The 16176-nt window shown below is 49.3% G+C and overlaps 1 protein-coding gene across 1 annotated transcript in view; it reads left to right on the plus strand.

Moving 5' to 3' along the window:
* STIP1 (stress induced phosphoprotein 1) overlaps window positions 1–16176 on the plus strand; it is a 69111-nt gene that overhangs the window by 13887 nt on the left and 39048 nt on the right. Inside the window, exon 5 of the mRNA XM_033955447.1 lies at window positions 2833–3007. Within this exon, the coding sequence (XP_033811338.1) occupies window positions 2833–3007 (175 nt within the window). The remainder of the gene's footprint in view (window positions 1–2832; window positions 3008–16176) is intronic.

Consider the following 16176-nt stretch of genomic DNA (forward strand, 5'->3'; position numbering starts at 1 on the left):
TTCCCCAGGGTTGCAGGGATCCCACAGGGGTAGAGGCACTATGAGGGGCTCAAATGTTACCTCAGTAGTGCACCTCATTTTCCTGCCCTCCAGCCACACTCAACCTCTTCACAAAGCAGCGTGCAGCATTCCCAGCATGCTGCCCACAGACGACCCAGAAGCCTTCCCTCCATTGTCAGAGCTGATGTCAGAGGGAAGGCTTCTGGGTCAGCCATTTGCAGCGTGCAAGAACCACAGCCCTGCCAAGAAGTAAGTGCGGCAAGAAGGAGGCGGCTGGAAGGCAGGAAGGTGGTGTACGACTTGGTTGGCTCCAGTACAGTCTCGCGGGAGGGGGGCATGGAAGTAGATGGGCCACAGGAAGGAGGCAGCGTGTATGTGTGTGCTTTGGGCCAAAGAAGGGAGAGAAAAGGGACATGAAATTAGGATAAAAGAGGGAGCGCATTGGGACACAGGAGGCGATATAAACTTGGGACATAAGGGAGTGAGGGAACACGTTTGGACACAGAAGGAAGGGAGGGGGCATGAACTTGGGAGAGAGGAAAGGGGCGCGAATTTGGGACATAGGATGGATGGAGGGAGGGAAAGAGATGCTGAAGTGGGGAGGTAATAGGGAGAATTGTTTGCCATGGGTGTGTGAGTGAAAGGGAAAGAGAGATGGTATACATGGGAAGTGGAAGAAATAGGAGAATTGTTGGGCATAGGGAGGGAGAGAAGTGAGATTAGATGCATGGGGAAGAGAAAGATGAGAGGGAGAAATGTTGGATATGGTGGTGGAGAGTGGGACAGATTGGAAGGCTTGCAAGAGGAAGGAATGTTGGGTATGGTGGTAGAGGGAATGGAGGAAGAAATGTGGTATGGGGCTGGAGAGGGGTGAGAGAAGGAGAAATGTAGGGCATGGGGCTGGTGGGCAGGGACAAAAGATACTGCACATGGTCCAAGCAAGGGATGAGAGAGGAAGAAATGTTAGATGTTGCAGTAGAGGGGATGGGAGAGGTGCACCCTGGATCTCTCTTCTTTCCCCACTCCCTTGGCAAAAGGGATCCCTGGCCACCTTCAGAGGAAGTCTTCAGCTGAGGGTCCTCATCAGCTGGAGTAGTTATATTTTATATTTACATTGGAGGATCAGGAAGTGACCCGTTTACAAAGTATGTATTCTTCCCAATTAATATTTCCAGATTAATAAAATGTCTTTTGTTATTTGTAACTAGGTCTCTACCAGAGCCTTTAATTCAATGCATAATTAAATGAAGTTATGACTTCTGAAGTTTTGGGTGATGGGCAGGGACGGAAGAGATTACTTGTGGGGATGGATTTGATTCAAGTGGGGACAGGTTTGATTTCTGTTCCCGAGCAACTCTAGTTTGAACTGTATGCAGAGATAGACAGGGAGCCAGTGAAATGATTTCAGGAGAATGATAATGTGCACATAATGACACTGGTGAAATATGAAGTGTGCAGCAGAATTGTGAACAGATTAAAGGGGAAAGAGATGGCTTATTGGAAATCCTGTGAGAAGCAGAGGTGAGAGGTGACAAAAGTATGGATGAGGGTTTTGGTAGCTTACTCAGAAAGGAGAAGTCGGATTTTATCAACTTTGTAGAGAAAAACAAGTTTTGGCAGTCTGTTGGATATGTGAAGAGAAGGAAAGAGACAAGTCAAAAGATGATTCCAAGGTTTTGAGCCAATGACTCAGGGTAGATGAGTGTTAACTACAAGACAGAGAATATCAGCTAAACAATTGCTGAGAAACTAAAGATATCCAGAGAATGTGTTGAGTTTATAATCCACGAGCAGCTGGGTATGCAGAAGCTGTCGGCCAAGTGGGTGCCTAAATAAAATATTTGAATGCTGTTGAGAAACGGCGTCAAGTGGACATTTCCAAGTTGATTTTGCAGCGTTTTCAGCAAGCTGGTGCCAACATTTTGGAACAGTTATTGTAGTTACTTATGATTGAAATATGGTTACACCACTATGATTCTGAGATAAATCAGTCCATGCTATGGCAGCATTTAGGTTCTCCAAGGCCAAGGAAATTCAAGACCCAAAAGTCAGCAGGAAAGGTCATGGCCACAGTGTTTTGGGATCAGGAAGGTATTGTAATGACTCGCTGTCTTCCAAGGAGCCAAACAGTTAATGCAGAATACTACTGTAACTTGCTGTGCTGATTAAAGGAGGCATTGAAAGAAAAAAGGGGAAGCTGTGGAAAGAAGTTCTTTTTGTAAGGCAATGCACCTGCTCACAAGGCTGGCAAAACAATGGATGTTTGACGCAGTTGGGGTTTCAGTACATAGACACTCTACTCACCAGATCTTGACCCGTCTGACTTATTTTCTGTTTCCAAATCTTAAAAAGAGTTTGACAGGGCAACAGTTTTCGAGTGATTTGGAGGTGATTGGAGCAGTATTTCAGTGACCAGACATCAGAGTATTTTTTTGGAAGGGTTACAGAAACTTTGGACATGATGTGCCAAGTGTGTTGTGAACTTAGGGGGTGCATATGTGAAATAACTTAAGTTTCATGGCAACTACTATTAATTATTTCTATAGCACTACCCGACGTATGCAGTGCTCTACAGAGTCAGAGAACAGCCCCTGCTAGAAAAAGCTTACAATCTAAACAGACAAGCTCCATAGAATGGTTCCACATCATTCCCTTCTTGGTTGCTGTAATCTGTAGTGTGAAGATGGAAGTTTGAGTTAGAATATTGTTCCCCTGCCCATACTTTCCTCAGACTACCTCTATACTTCTGTCACATATATCGATTAGTATATTCCCCTATGAGGACAAAAATTTCTGACCTTTTTCATAAAGAATATTTTATCACTTTTGTAGGAAATTACAGGACCCACGGGTGATGACGACACTCAGTGTCCTCCTGGGGGTGGATCTGGGCAGTGCAGAGGATGATGAGGAAGAAACAGCTGCCACATCACCTCCACCACCCCCGACCAAGAAACAAAGTAAATCTGAACCCATGGAAGAGGAGCTGCCAGAGAACAAGAAACAGGTAACAAGTTTATCTGCCTTGAAAGAACCCTGTTTGAACCATTGACAGTAAATTCTGATTACAGCATAGGATCCAATGTAGTGGTTGCTGAGATAGATTAAAATATGGCAGTACAGGTTTTGGGCACAGAGGCAGTCAAGTTATGATAGCTATCAGACTCATTTTATTTTCCTCCATGATCTGCCTATATCCTCTTACATAGAAGTCTGTTTGACTGTTCTTTTCAGGGTGGGGGAGTTAGTTTCCAAGACACACATGCTACTAAACTTTACATTACATTACATTACGGATTTCTATTCCGCCTGTGCCTTGCGGTTCTAGGCTAATCTATTTTTTTGAAGTTTATTAAGTAGTATCTGCAGAGCCAGCCCAGACATAGGTAGTTGCCTGGAGCAACAGGGGTTTTGTGTGTGTGTGTGTGTGTGTGTGTGAGGGGGAGGGTAGGGAGGGAAGACAAAGATCTGCTACAGCAAAAGCATAATGTTGGATCTTGTCAACCACACAAAGGAAAAGAGTATTTATTAGCAGGAAGGGGTTTCATTGAGGTGATTATGGGGAGGGGGGAGACTGGTTGGCTAAATGACCTAAAAGTTACTTGGGAAGGAGAATGCAAAGCTGCAGGCTTGCCTAGGGTGCCTGATAATTTTACACCAACCCTGGTTGTTTGACATTGGTAGCTGATGTACTGTATAGAAGTTCTGTAAATAAACAGAGTTTGACTGAACAAGTAGGATGTAGCTTGTCTCATTGTGTTGTTCAGAAACAATCATTTTACAACATATTTTTCAATACTGCTGCTGCTTTGATCATAATTTAAGAGGCTGCGAGAGAAAGTGACGTCGCCCTAATGGCAAGATGCCCTTGAACTGAGCTCCAAAGAACCGCAGGCTTAAATCAAGCAAAACACCCTCCAAAATGTGGTGATATACCCCCCACCCCCCACACACAAACAACGGAAGCTGGAGGGGAAGCACCTGTGATGGCCACTAGATGGAAATTGGAGTCTTACTGCTTTGTGGGACACAGGCAAGACCCACCAAAAGCCACAGGCACGAGTTCTCTGAGCAAGATGACAGAGGTACTGGAACCCCAGGAGACACAAGCAGGAATACTACTAGACTCCCAGCAAGGTACCAGTAGAGCAGAGGGCGATGTTCTGGGATGCACACAATATGCCATGATTATCAAAGCAATTTAGGATCTTAAACACAAGTAAGTGGATGTGTATGTGGATGGCATCACTGAGGAGATGATCACCTTGCAGCAATCAGTGGCTTTGTTGCGGTCTGGAGAATTGGCCTTGTGGGGAAAAAAAAGAAGATTTAGAAAACAGGACCAGGAGGTGTAATTTGAGACTGAGAGGAATACTGGAGGAGAATGAGTTCCAAGATGCGAGGCAGGTAGCTCTGAAGGTTTGCGCTGACATGCTGGCTAAAGCAGGAGGATAGGAGGGGGCTCAGCCGTCCATTGATATCAGACAGGTTTTGGGGCACCTGGAAGCTAATTTTCCAAGAGGCATTATAATCTGCCTGGCCAATTTTTGGATAAAGGAGGAAATATTTCATGCAGCTCAATGGCTGAAGGAATACTGCTGGAAGAATATTAAAGTGGAAATTTATCAAGATGTGGCAGCCGCCACCCTTTGCAAACGCAAGGACATGCAGTCCATAACCACATATGTGAGGAAGGAGGGCCTACGATACTGATGGCTATACCCATTCGCTCTGAATTTCACAGTGGGGAGCACTACCAAGAAAGTACAAACACTGGAAGAAGTCTAGGCAACTTTGAGAACTTTTGGCGGCACCAAATTTACCGGCACAGCAGCAGAAGGCTGAGGGCACGAGAGAAAGCTCAGCCATCTGGATGGTGACATCAGAAATGAGGGGCACCGACTACAAGCATGCCGACGCAGGAGGCAATGGAGCACACCTGACCGGTGAAATAAGCTATTGGGTCTCATATTTATCCCTTTGGTAAGGGATATAATGTTTGTTGAGAATGCGGATTCATCTGGGTTATAATGTACGCATGTGTGATATGTATGTAGCAACTATGGAGGGGTCTATCTGTGTGGTGAGAAAAACTGTATTTGAACTCTTGGTGGGGTGTTTTTGTAGGGGAAACAATGTCCTGTATATATAGGCATATCACTTGTCTGGTATCCACTTCCTCTGGATGGTGCTGTAGTCTGAAAATTTTGAAAATGTTGATTCCAATTTTACATTTTTAGATAAAAGAACAAATTTAATAGAATCCCAATCATAACTTTACAACAGGTTTCTACCTCTGCAGTTAAATATATTCCAAACTGGAGGTAATGGTGAATTTGCATAAAAATCTTCGATTGGTCAATTTTCCAGTTACTCATTTGTTATCTCCTAAGATTTTTTTAAGGATACTGGAATTGCCCAATGCAGAGAGCTTACCTATTCTGAATCTCTACTACATTCCGCTGAAAAAATATGAGATAATGCATGGTATAAATCAATTAGAACCTATTGAACTGGACTTAACAGGCTTTTTGGAGGACAGCCAGGATGTGATTCAATCAAGAGCCACTCTATTGATAACTTGTATGTCAGAGTTAGATAAAACACATATATTAAAAACTTATTTAAAAAATAGAATGGCTAAGTTTTTGTGGTGAGTCAGTACAAGTTTTCCCTGATGTTTCCACAGCAACTCAGTTAAGGAGGAAATAATTTCTTAAGTTGAAGCTGCTCTGGAAGCATCTTTCTTCTTGAAGTTTCCTTGCAAGTGTCTGATAAAACTGCAAGACTGAATATACATTCTGGGATCCTCTTCAATTGTTGCAATTCTTGAATTCAAATGAGACAACTTAAAATTACTGGTTGACCTGTTAGGAGTGTAAGGTAAAGCCCTTGTGATGTAATGGACAGATGGTATGTCCGTTTAAAATTTCCTTTGGATTTTAAGTTATTGTTTAAGTGTCTTCTCTTATTTTGTGGGCTAGAAAGGAATGCCTTTTATATTTTAGTGAAATGTTTTCATTTACCATTTTTCTATTGAATGTTTTCTGTGATTCCTTTTCTTGATTCTTGTGAATTGTGCATTTCAAAAGTTGATAGATAAATTTTTAAAAAACTTATCACCTGTTCTTACGACAGGTCCAAGTGGTTTACAATTATAAATACATACAGTAAAAGGAAAGGAACTCCATATAAAATAGGACAGGCTTTCCTGTTTCCTGATTCAGTTGCAAAGTTTTGTTGACGGCTCATCCAGATGTGACATGATTCCTTAGAGATGCACTTCAGCTCGGGCCCCTGTTGCAACAACTTTTCCATTCATGGAATCTTAACATTGTCCTAAAGGGCCTCACCAAGGCCCTATATGAGCTGCTTGGCGACATTGCACTTTTGAATCTCATGGTCAAAACTGTTTCTGGTGGCTATTGTTTCATTGCTGCATATCTTGGAACTGCAGGCCCTCTCCTTTAGGGAACCCTTCCTTAGAATTACAGAAGCGGGTGTTACTCTCTGTCCTGTTCCCTCCTTTCTTCCAAAGGTTGTCTGATTCCCGTGTCAACTAGGAGGTTTGTTTGCCTACTTTTCAGTCCACAGGCTCAGGCAAGTAGCATAGGATTTTGAGAGAGCTTGATGTGCAGAGAGCTTTGCTCCAGTACTTGAAAAGGACCAATGACTTCCCCTTTCAGACCATTGGTTCATGCTTAAGAACCAGTCCTGGCATGGCAGACTGGCATCCAAGGCTAGATGGATTCAGGGCCATATCTTCAGCATAGATTGATTACCTGTAGTAAACTGCCGCCAGTCTCTCTCAATGCGCATTCCACCAGTGGTGTCACCTCTTCATGGGTGGAGTCTCGGGCAGTTTCTCCCACAGAGATATGTAGAACAGCTACTTGGACCACTCTGCATATTTCTTCCAGATTTTCCAGGGTGGATGAGGCATCTCTAGAAGACTTGCTTTTGGGTTCTTGGTCTCCCTAGACATCAGCCATTGCTTTGGTATGTTGCCATATGTATGGACTTCCGAGTGGATGTAACAGAATAAAAGATTTAGGTTCTTACCTAGATAATCTTATTTCTGTTAATCCTCTCAGGAGTCCATACAGCCCGCCCTTGGTGTATATCCGTTTCATCTGCTTTGGATAGTTCCAGATTCCAGGCCTGGAGCTCTTCTGTCTTGTAAATGTAAATGTATTTTCTATATTGCTTGATAGACTAGTATAGTCTTTACGAATGGATTATATACCTCACTGCTACCAGCAGGTGGAGACTAAGAACAAACTTGAATATCAGGATAGACTCCCCCCTACAATCCAGTCTATCTCAGTCTCCATAGCAGGTGATAAGACTAATTCGGTTCCCCTCTTAATACTGTTGGAATTTTGTTTTGGACTCCTGGGTTCCCCTTTTGTGCCGGATGGAGCTTGGACGAGCCCTGTTTGGGGATCCATCTGTCCTTGGGGTTGTTAAACTTGGCAGGTCTCGTGCTGGGTCTCACCCTTCACCTCCCCAAATTTTTGTAGAGGTGCCTCAGCCGGCGGCCTGGCCCCCTGGTTGGTCAGCCCTCCAGCTTTGAGAGCCATGGAGTTTGTTCTGCTTAAGTAAAAAAAAAAAAAATCCTGAGGTGTGCCAGTCTAAAGGGGTCATTTCCCTTTAAAACTGCCTTTTTATTGTATTTTCTCATCTAACCGGCATTTTTCTTTCAGCTAGGGCTGTTTTCAGCACAATCAGCACTTTTAAAGGGAAAAAATACTCCTTTTATTCCAGACGCGAGGTACTCGCGGCCGGCCTGCACAGGTGTTGTGCGGGCTGGAGCGGTGGGGGCTGTCTCATCAGCAGCGGTTGCCGACAGCCAGGGCACTCTGCTGCATGTACCTCATGAGTCGTCTTCTGATCGCATAGAAGCCTGGGCTTCCCCCAATGCTGACAGTCAGGGAGAAAAGGATTCCCTTACCGCTGGAGCGGCTGGGGATTCCCTTTTCGTGTCGGTTGTTCCTCGGCCTCAGCATCGGGAAAGTCCCAGGCTTTTCAGATGTGTCAGGCCACAGGAGCTCCGATTTTGGTGGTTTCAGGTCCAATTTCAGCGGGACCTCCTTCATTTGTTACCTCAGGTGACCTTTCCCCTGTTCTGGAAATACAGGGGCAAGGTATGCCTCTGGTTCCCTTATTGTTGGTTCTCTAAGGTTGTTATACAGATTCCTGTTCATTGTTCTAATTCTTTTTTTCAGAGTTGACAGAGCAGAACAAAACTGTATAATGTATGTGGGATCATTCCCAATTCTCCTCCTTCTTTGTATTCTGTTCCAGTGGAACTCAATTGCTTTGGGATATAACTGAAAGGGGCTCTGCCTCCATATGGGAGGTGCTCAAACCTATAAGTATTCACACTTCTGCAAGTCCAGTTCGTGGGAATGGCTTTCACCATACTTATGGACTCGCAAGAGGATTAACATAAAAAAGATTATCCAAGTACGAACCTAATCTTTCATTGTTTGTTCATGGAGTAATAACATTTATGCTTCTTGTGCTCTAAACCAATAATTTTTATTACCTAGCATAGGGGAATGCATTTATCTAATTTTAAACTTCTGACAGAGATTCTGTCTTGAGACCACCTGTCTTTTCCGTTTCACAACATAAGTGATTGTCTCCTCTGCTGTGTCCCCAGAATAACACTGGGTTATCAACATATTATTTATTATCCCAGGACAAGCAGGCATGATATTCTCACATGTGGGTGACGTCATCTACGGAGCCCCGATGCGGAAGCATTTTCAAGCAAACTTGATTGAAGATTTAAGTTGGCTCTGCTGCTCCATGCATGCGTGCCTTCCTGCTCTACTAGGGGGCGCATCCCTTCGTGGTCTCCAGTTCAAAATTTTCCGCTGAGCCTAGAAGTTGTGTTTTTTCAGGCTCTGCCCCAACTGCCTTCTAGCACCGCGATTTTTTCTTATTTTTCTCGATTAAGTCGCTGTGTGCAAATTTTTTCTTGTTTCAACTTGTTCCTGCTTCGCTTTCGACCGACCCGGAGGCTTCCGGGTCCCCGTGGCCGCGTGGCTACTCGAGCCGCGGCCAATTTCGATTCTATGTCCCGGCCTTTGACCGGCTTTAAAAAGTGCACCCAGTGCGAGCGGCTTCTTTCCATCACAGACCCGCATCACTGGTGCATCCTCTGCCTGGGGGCCGCTCATCCAACCGACTCCTGCCCCCAGTGTGCTACTTTCCAGAACCGGGCCCTCCGCCGAAGAAAAGCCCGCATGGCGGATCTCTTCGCCGCCGACCAACCCTCTACCTCGGCCTCGAGGTCGGCCCCGGCCTTGACCTCGGCCCCGAATACCTCGGCATCGCCTCGAGACTCGAATCCGAAGTCCTCGGGGCAACAGAAAGCCTCGGCTCTGGGTAAGTCCCCTCTTCCCTCTTCAGGTTCCGCAACAGCGATGAAGCCAGCCTCGGGGACACCGGCGATGCATGGCGGAAGTCCCATGCTTACAGCGCCGGTGACGCCCTCCAAGCCTTCGGGCCGTGCCTCCACCACACGGGAATACTCTGATACGAGGTCGCCCCCGGTGGAGTGCACTGAGGCAGTGGACATGCCCTCGATGCTGTCCGTGCCCGTTTTCCAGGACCTACTCCTAGCGATGATCTCATCGGAGCTGTCCGCTGCAATGGCCCATCTACAACCAGCCTCGACCTCGACCCCGCATGTGCCAGACCAGCCTGAGCCTCGCGTCGAGCCACCTCGGGGAAAAGCACGCAAGCTTCGCCGCATCCCATCCTCCTTGGACTCCTCGCCGAGACACCCGAGGCGTTCTCCCTCCACAGACCGCCGCGGGGCAAAACGTCGTGCTAAAACAGAAACCTCGAACCGCCGTACCTCCAAGAAGGCCCGGGGTTCCCCCACTCTACGAGGCCGTTCACCTACACCTCGTACGGGACCGCTTGAGGGTGGCGGAGCTATCACTCTCCAACCCACGCATCCTCCGAACTCCCCCTCGGACCGGGGCTGCAATCTGAGGTTCCGGGTTTTCACCGAGGGAGTCCGGGTCGAGGTCACCGATTCGACATCGATCGGTACCCCGAACCCCGGCATTGTCTCCGAGGGGCTCCTCGAGACGTCGGAGATCCACGACCCCGGAACACTTTCACAGTGCTTCCCCGGTCTCGGAGCGTGGATCGGAGCAGGAGCCTCGATACTCGAGGGAAGCCTCCCCATCCTTCTCTCGCTTTGTCCAGGACATGGGCCACGCTTTGGACTTAGACCTCCAGTCCGACTCCAGATACTCTAAGGAGTACCTAGCGGAGCTGGATATGCCATCACTGCCCAGAGAGTCCCTTCGCTTACCGCCTAACCCGGTACTCCAACAGGCTTTCTTCAGGAACCTGGAGACCCCCTATATGGTCACAGCAGTACCCTCCAAAATGGAGGCCAAGTACCGTACAGTACCCTTCCCGGGATTTGAACAACCGCAGCTCTCCCACCAGTCGCTGTTGGTAGAATCCTCCTTAAAAAAAGCTCACCCCTCCAGGATGTCAGCGGCGGTCCCCCCAGGCCGAGAAGGCCGAACCCTAGACAAGTTCGGCAGGAGACTATATCAAAATGCGATGATGGCCTCTAGGGTGCAAAGCTACACTTTCACCTTCACATCCTACCTCAAACACCTCATTGGACTACTGAGAGCCTTTGAGACTGACTTACCGGCCTCCCGCCAAGGAGCGTTTAGCCTGCTTTCAGAGTCCCTCTCCAACCTACGCCTCCATCTATTCCACGCGGCCTACGATGGCTTCGAACTCTCCTCCAGAGAGGCAGCCTTTGCTATCGCCATGCGCCGACTAGCTTGGCTGCGCCTGGTCGACATGGACCCCAACTTACAGGACCGGTTGGCTAACCTCCCCTGCGTGGGTAAAGAACTGTTCGATGACACTATCGAGGCGGCTACAAAACGCCTCTCCGAACACGAACGCTCGTTTGCCTCCCTCGTGCGGCAAAAGCCTAAACCGCCCACGTCCAGGCCGTTCAGGGCCCCTCCGCGCCGCTACCCACAAAAATCCACTCCTGCCTTCTCGCGGCCTCCGCAAGCCCACCATCGGGCTCTGCCCAAGTCCCAACCGCCTGCGACTACCAAACCGTCCCCGTCCTTTTGACGGGATACGCGGAAGGGGGCGGGCCCCCTCCGCCATAGTCCCAGGCCTTCTTCCCATCGGGAGTCGCCTCAAAGTCTTTTACCCTCGCTGGGAACAAATCACGTCGGACGCATGGGTCCTTGGCGTGATCTCATCAGGATGCTCTCTCAACTTTTGGGCCATTCCTCCAGACAACCCCCCAAGGAATTGCCCTCTCGACCGGACGCAGCTACCCCTACTCCTCTCCGAAGCTCGAGATCTGCTTCACCTGAGAGCAGTGGAGGAGGTTCCCCCCGGCCAACGGGGGAAGGGCTACTACTCCCGTTACTTCCTGGTACCAAAAAAAATGGGAGACCTTCGCCCAATACTAGACTTGAGATGCCTCAACAAATTTCTGGTACGGAAAAAATTTCGGATGCTTTCCCTACCGACCCTCTACCCCCTGATCGACGAGGGCGACTGGCTCTGCTCCCTCGATCTGAAGGAGGCGTACACACATGTTCCAGTGCACCCCGCTCACCGCAAGTTCTTGCGTTTTCAGGTGTGAGACCTGCACCTGCAATACCGAGTCCTCCCCTTCGGCCTAGCATCATCACCTCGAGTCTTCACCAAGTGCCTCGTGGTGGTCGCAGCTACCTTACGCTCCCAAGGTCTTCAGGTATTCCCCTACCTGGACGACTGGCTGATCAAAGCCCCGTCCAGGGAAGGGGTTATCTCAGCGACCCAACAGACTATTATCTACCTACAGAGTCTGGGTTTCGAGATAAACTTCCCAAAATCCCAACTACGCCCCTCACAGTCCCTACAATTCATCGGGGCCACACTGGACACGGTTCGCCTCCGTTCCTTCCTCCCCCCTCCGCGTTTAGAGGCGTTAGTAAGTCTGAGCCGAAGGATCTCACTGCTGACCTCGGTATCAGCTCGACAGATGATGACTCTCCTGGGCCACATGGCCTCAACCGTCCATGTCACACCCTTCGCCCGCCTCCATCTGAGAATCCCTCAATGGACCCTGGCCTCTCAATGGCGTCAGGACCGGGACCCGATCGATCGTCCCGTGACAGTGACTCCTTCCTTGCAACGATCGCTCCGCTGGTGGGCCGACTCTTCAAATCTTTCCAAAGGTTTGCTTTTCCTCGCCCCTCCTCACAGCAAGGTACTCACCACGGACTCGTCGGAGTACGCTTGGGGAGCCCACCTGGCGGCCTCCGCACTCAAGGGATGTGGTCAGCAGAAGACCGCCGCTGTCACATCAACGTGCTAGAGCTCCGGGCCATCTATCTCGCAGCTGTAGCTTTTCAACATCTGCTTCACGACCGGGTGGTCCTCATCCGAACCGACAACCAGGTAGCAATGTACTACGTAAACAAACAAGGGGGGACAGGGTCTTGGTCCCTCTGCCGGGAAGCCATGCGCCTCTGGAAATGGGCAATCTCCAACAAAACCTTCCTTCGAGCGGTGTACATACAAGGAGAACAAAACTGTCTGGCGGACAGACTCAGCCGCCTCCTCCAGCCACACGAGTGGTCACTGCACTCTCGGACCCTACGACAGGTGTTCGAAAAGTGGGGGACGCCTCAAATAGATCTGTTCGCATCCCCCCACAATCACAAACTGCCCCTCTTCTGCTCCCGGATACACTCCCCGGACCGACTCGAGGCCGACGCCTTCCTCCTCGACTGGGAGGGAAGGTTTCTGTACGCGTTTCCGCCTTTTCCTCTGATCCTGCAGACGCTGGTCCACCTGAAAACGGTGAAAGCCACCCTGATCCTGATTGCTCCTCGCTGGCCACGCCAGCCTTGGTTTTCCCTTCTACTTCAACTCAGTGTCAGAGATCCACTGCCTCTGCCTCAGTTTCCCTCTCTACTATCACAGAGTCAGGGTTCACTGTTACATCCCAATCTTCAATCTCTTCATCTGAATGCTTGGTTTCTTTCCCCCTGACTTCTCTCCCCGTGTCTCAATCAGTCAAGGAGATATTGGAGGCCTCTAGAAAGACCTCGACGAGAACCTGCTATTCCCAAAAGTGGACCAGATTCTCAGCCTGGTGCTCCTCTCACAGCCAGGACCCGGTGTCGGTCCCCGTCCCTCTGGTCCTTGACTATTTACTTCAACTATCTCACTCTGGCCTAAAGACCAACTCCATTCGAGTACATCTCAGTGCGATTGCGGCTTTTCATCAGCCCCTAGAAGGAAAAGCCCTCTCGCTCCACCCCTTAGTCTCTCGCTTCATGAAGGGTCTTCTGAATGTCCACCCTCCTCTCAAACCCCCTCCGGTGGTTTGGGACCTTAACGTGGTTCTGGCTCAACTAATGAAACCTCCATTTGAGCCCCTAGACAAATGCCATCCTAAATTCCTCACTTGGAAGGTGATTTTCCTGTTCGCACTCACTTCCGCTCGGCGAGTTAGTGAGCTACAGGCTCTGGTGGCGGACCCACCCTTCACTGTATTCCACCATGACAAGGTGGTACTCCGCACACATCCAAAGTTCTTGCCTAAAGTAGTGTCTGATTTTCACCTCAATCAGTCCATCGTCTTGCCCGTGTTTTTTCCCAAGCCCCACTCTCACCCCGGAGAGGTGGCGCTTCACACTCTTGACTGTAAGAGAGCGTTAGCCTTTTACCTCCAACGCACTCAACCACACCGGAAAGTCCCACAATTGTTTTTGTCCTTCGACCCAAACCGGTTAGGCCACCCAGTTTCCAAGCGCACCTTGTCCAACTGGTTGGCTAATTGCATCACCTTTTGCTACGCTCAGGCTGGTCTCGCGCTGCATGGTCGAGTAACGGGATACAAGGTCCGAGCGATGGCAGCCTCCGTAGCGTTCCTCAGGTCCACACCTTTTGAGGAAATCTGCAAGGCTGCCACGTGGTCTTCGGTTCATACTTTCACCTCCCACTACTGTCTGGACTCACTGTCCAGAAGCGATGGCCGGTTCGGCCAATCGGTATTGTGAAATCTATTTGCTTAAATTGCCAACTTCCCTCCATCCCTTTTCAGTTAGCTTGGAGGTCACCCACATGTGAGAATATCATGCCTGCTTGTCCTGGGATAAAGCACAGTTACTTACCGTAACAGGTGTTATCCAGGGACAGCAGGCATATATTCTCACAACCCGCCCACCTCCCCGAGGTTGGCTTCTTTGCTAGTTAAGTGAACTGGAGACCACGAGGGGATGCGCCCCCTAGTGGAGCAGGAAGGCACGCATGCGTGGAGCAGCAGAACAAACTTAAATCTTCAATCAAGTTTGCTTGAAAATGCTTCCGCATCGGGGCTCCTTAGATGACGTCACCCACATGTGAGAATATATGCCTGCTGTCCCTGGATAACACCTGTTACGGTAAGTAACTGTGCTTTATAAACTTGACATTTCTGCCATGTCTTTTCTTGAAAAGTACAAACATCTCTATCTCTTGCCAAATAAGCAGGAAATTGCCATTGAAAGCAGACCCCTCGTCTGGAGCCCAAAGCATCCAATCTTACAGAAATAAGTGTATGATTAGAGACCATCAAGGGTCCTATCCTTGCCTGCCCCCACTCTGGAAAATGTGTCTAGAAATAAGAATATCTATTATCCCAGGACAAGCAGGCAGCATATTCTTTACGCATGGGTGACGTCACCGACGGAGCCCACGGTACGGACCTTTTTACTAGAAAGTTCTAGTTGGCCGCACCGCGCGTGCGCGAGTGCCTTCCCGCCCGACGGAGGAGTGCGTGGTCCCCAGTTGCTTCGTTTCCGCGGAGCGAAGAAGACGTGTGTTTTTCAACGTTGTTGAAATACTCCTTTTGCCTTCCTGCTCGCGTTCTTTTTTCGATTTTTTTCACCTTCGGGTGCTTTTTTCTTTCTATTACAAAAAAAAAAAAAAAAAAAATTTCTTTCTTTTGCTTTATTTTTTCGTTCCTGCCCCGGCGGGGCCTGTTAGCACGATCCAGGCCTCGGGGTTTGATTTTGCGGAGGCCGTGTTCCCATTCATGCCCCCGCAGCCCGGTTTTAAGAAGTGCCAGCGGTGTGCACGCCCGATCTCCCTCACTGACCCACACAACTGGTGTTTACAGTGCTTGGGACCGGATCATCGGGCGGATTCCTGCACCCGCTGTGCCACTCTTAAAAAACGCACTTTGAAGAATCGTCAAATCCAACAAAATCTACTTTTCGGCACCGGCCCGACTATGGATTCGACCTCTTCATCTGCGGCACCGTCGAAATCGACACCGACCACTTCGACACCGCCTGAGTCGACATCGGCGCCCCCGGCGCCAGGTAAGCCGGCTAAGAAGCCTTCCACCCTTGAGCGCCCTCCCACTTCGGGGACGACACCAGTCCTTTTGGCTCCACGCCGAGCCAAAAAACGCTCCACTCCGATTTCGGTGAGTGCCTCGTCATCGGCCCCCTCATCGCCGGAGTGTAGAGCGGCACCCATGGAACCAAAGAAGAAAAAAGTGGTTCCGGTGCCTCCCCTGGATGACCGCATTGCGGCCATCCTCCAGGACAAGTTGCAGGAACAACTCCACAAGCAACTTAAGCAGCTCTTACCCTCTATCTTGGCACCGCTGCTCTCGGTACCAGACCGGCCCGAGACCCATACCGTCCAACCGGTATCCACTCCCTCGGTACCTATGGACTCCTCCATGCCCATTCTCTCGGCACCGCATCTCCATTCCCATGCCGAGGCTATGGCCTTGACGACGACCGATCCTCCTCGGGACCGGGCAGGGCACCGGTCTCCCCACGACTCCGACCGGCACCGTACTTCTCGGGACCGAGACAGACACAGGTCTACATCGCCTGGTAACGTCTCGGTACGCTCAGGCAAATCTTTGTCTAAAACTCACCATGCCGAGCCTTCCACTCCAGTCTCTCGACACGCACATACCGATGTCAGAGACCCGGACCTATGGGAACAATCCCCTACCGGTACCGAGGAGGATGCATCGTCGTCGGATGAAGAGCCTTCGGCACCCGATACCGCATCTAAACCTGAACAATCTTCCTTCTCTAAATTCCTCAGGGAGTTGTCGGGTGCTTTGTCTTTGCCTCTGGAATCTGACTCTAA

Source organism: Geotrypetes seraphini, chromosome 8 (genome assembly GCF_902459505.1).
Source record: "Geotrypetes seraphini chromosome 8, aGeoSer1.1, whole genome shotgun sequence".
Lineage (NCBI taxonomy): Eukaryota > Metazoa > Chordata > Amphibia > Gymnophiona > Dermophiidae > Geotrypetes > Geotrypetes seraphini.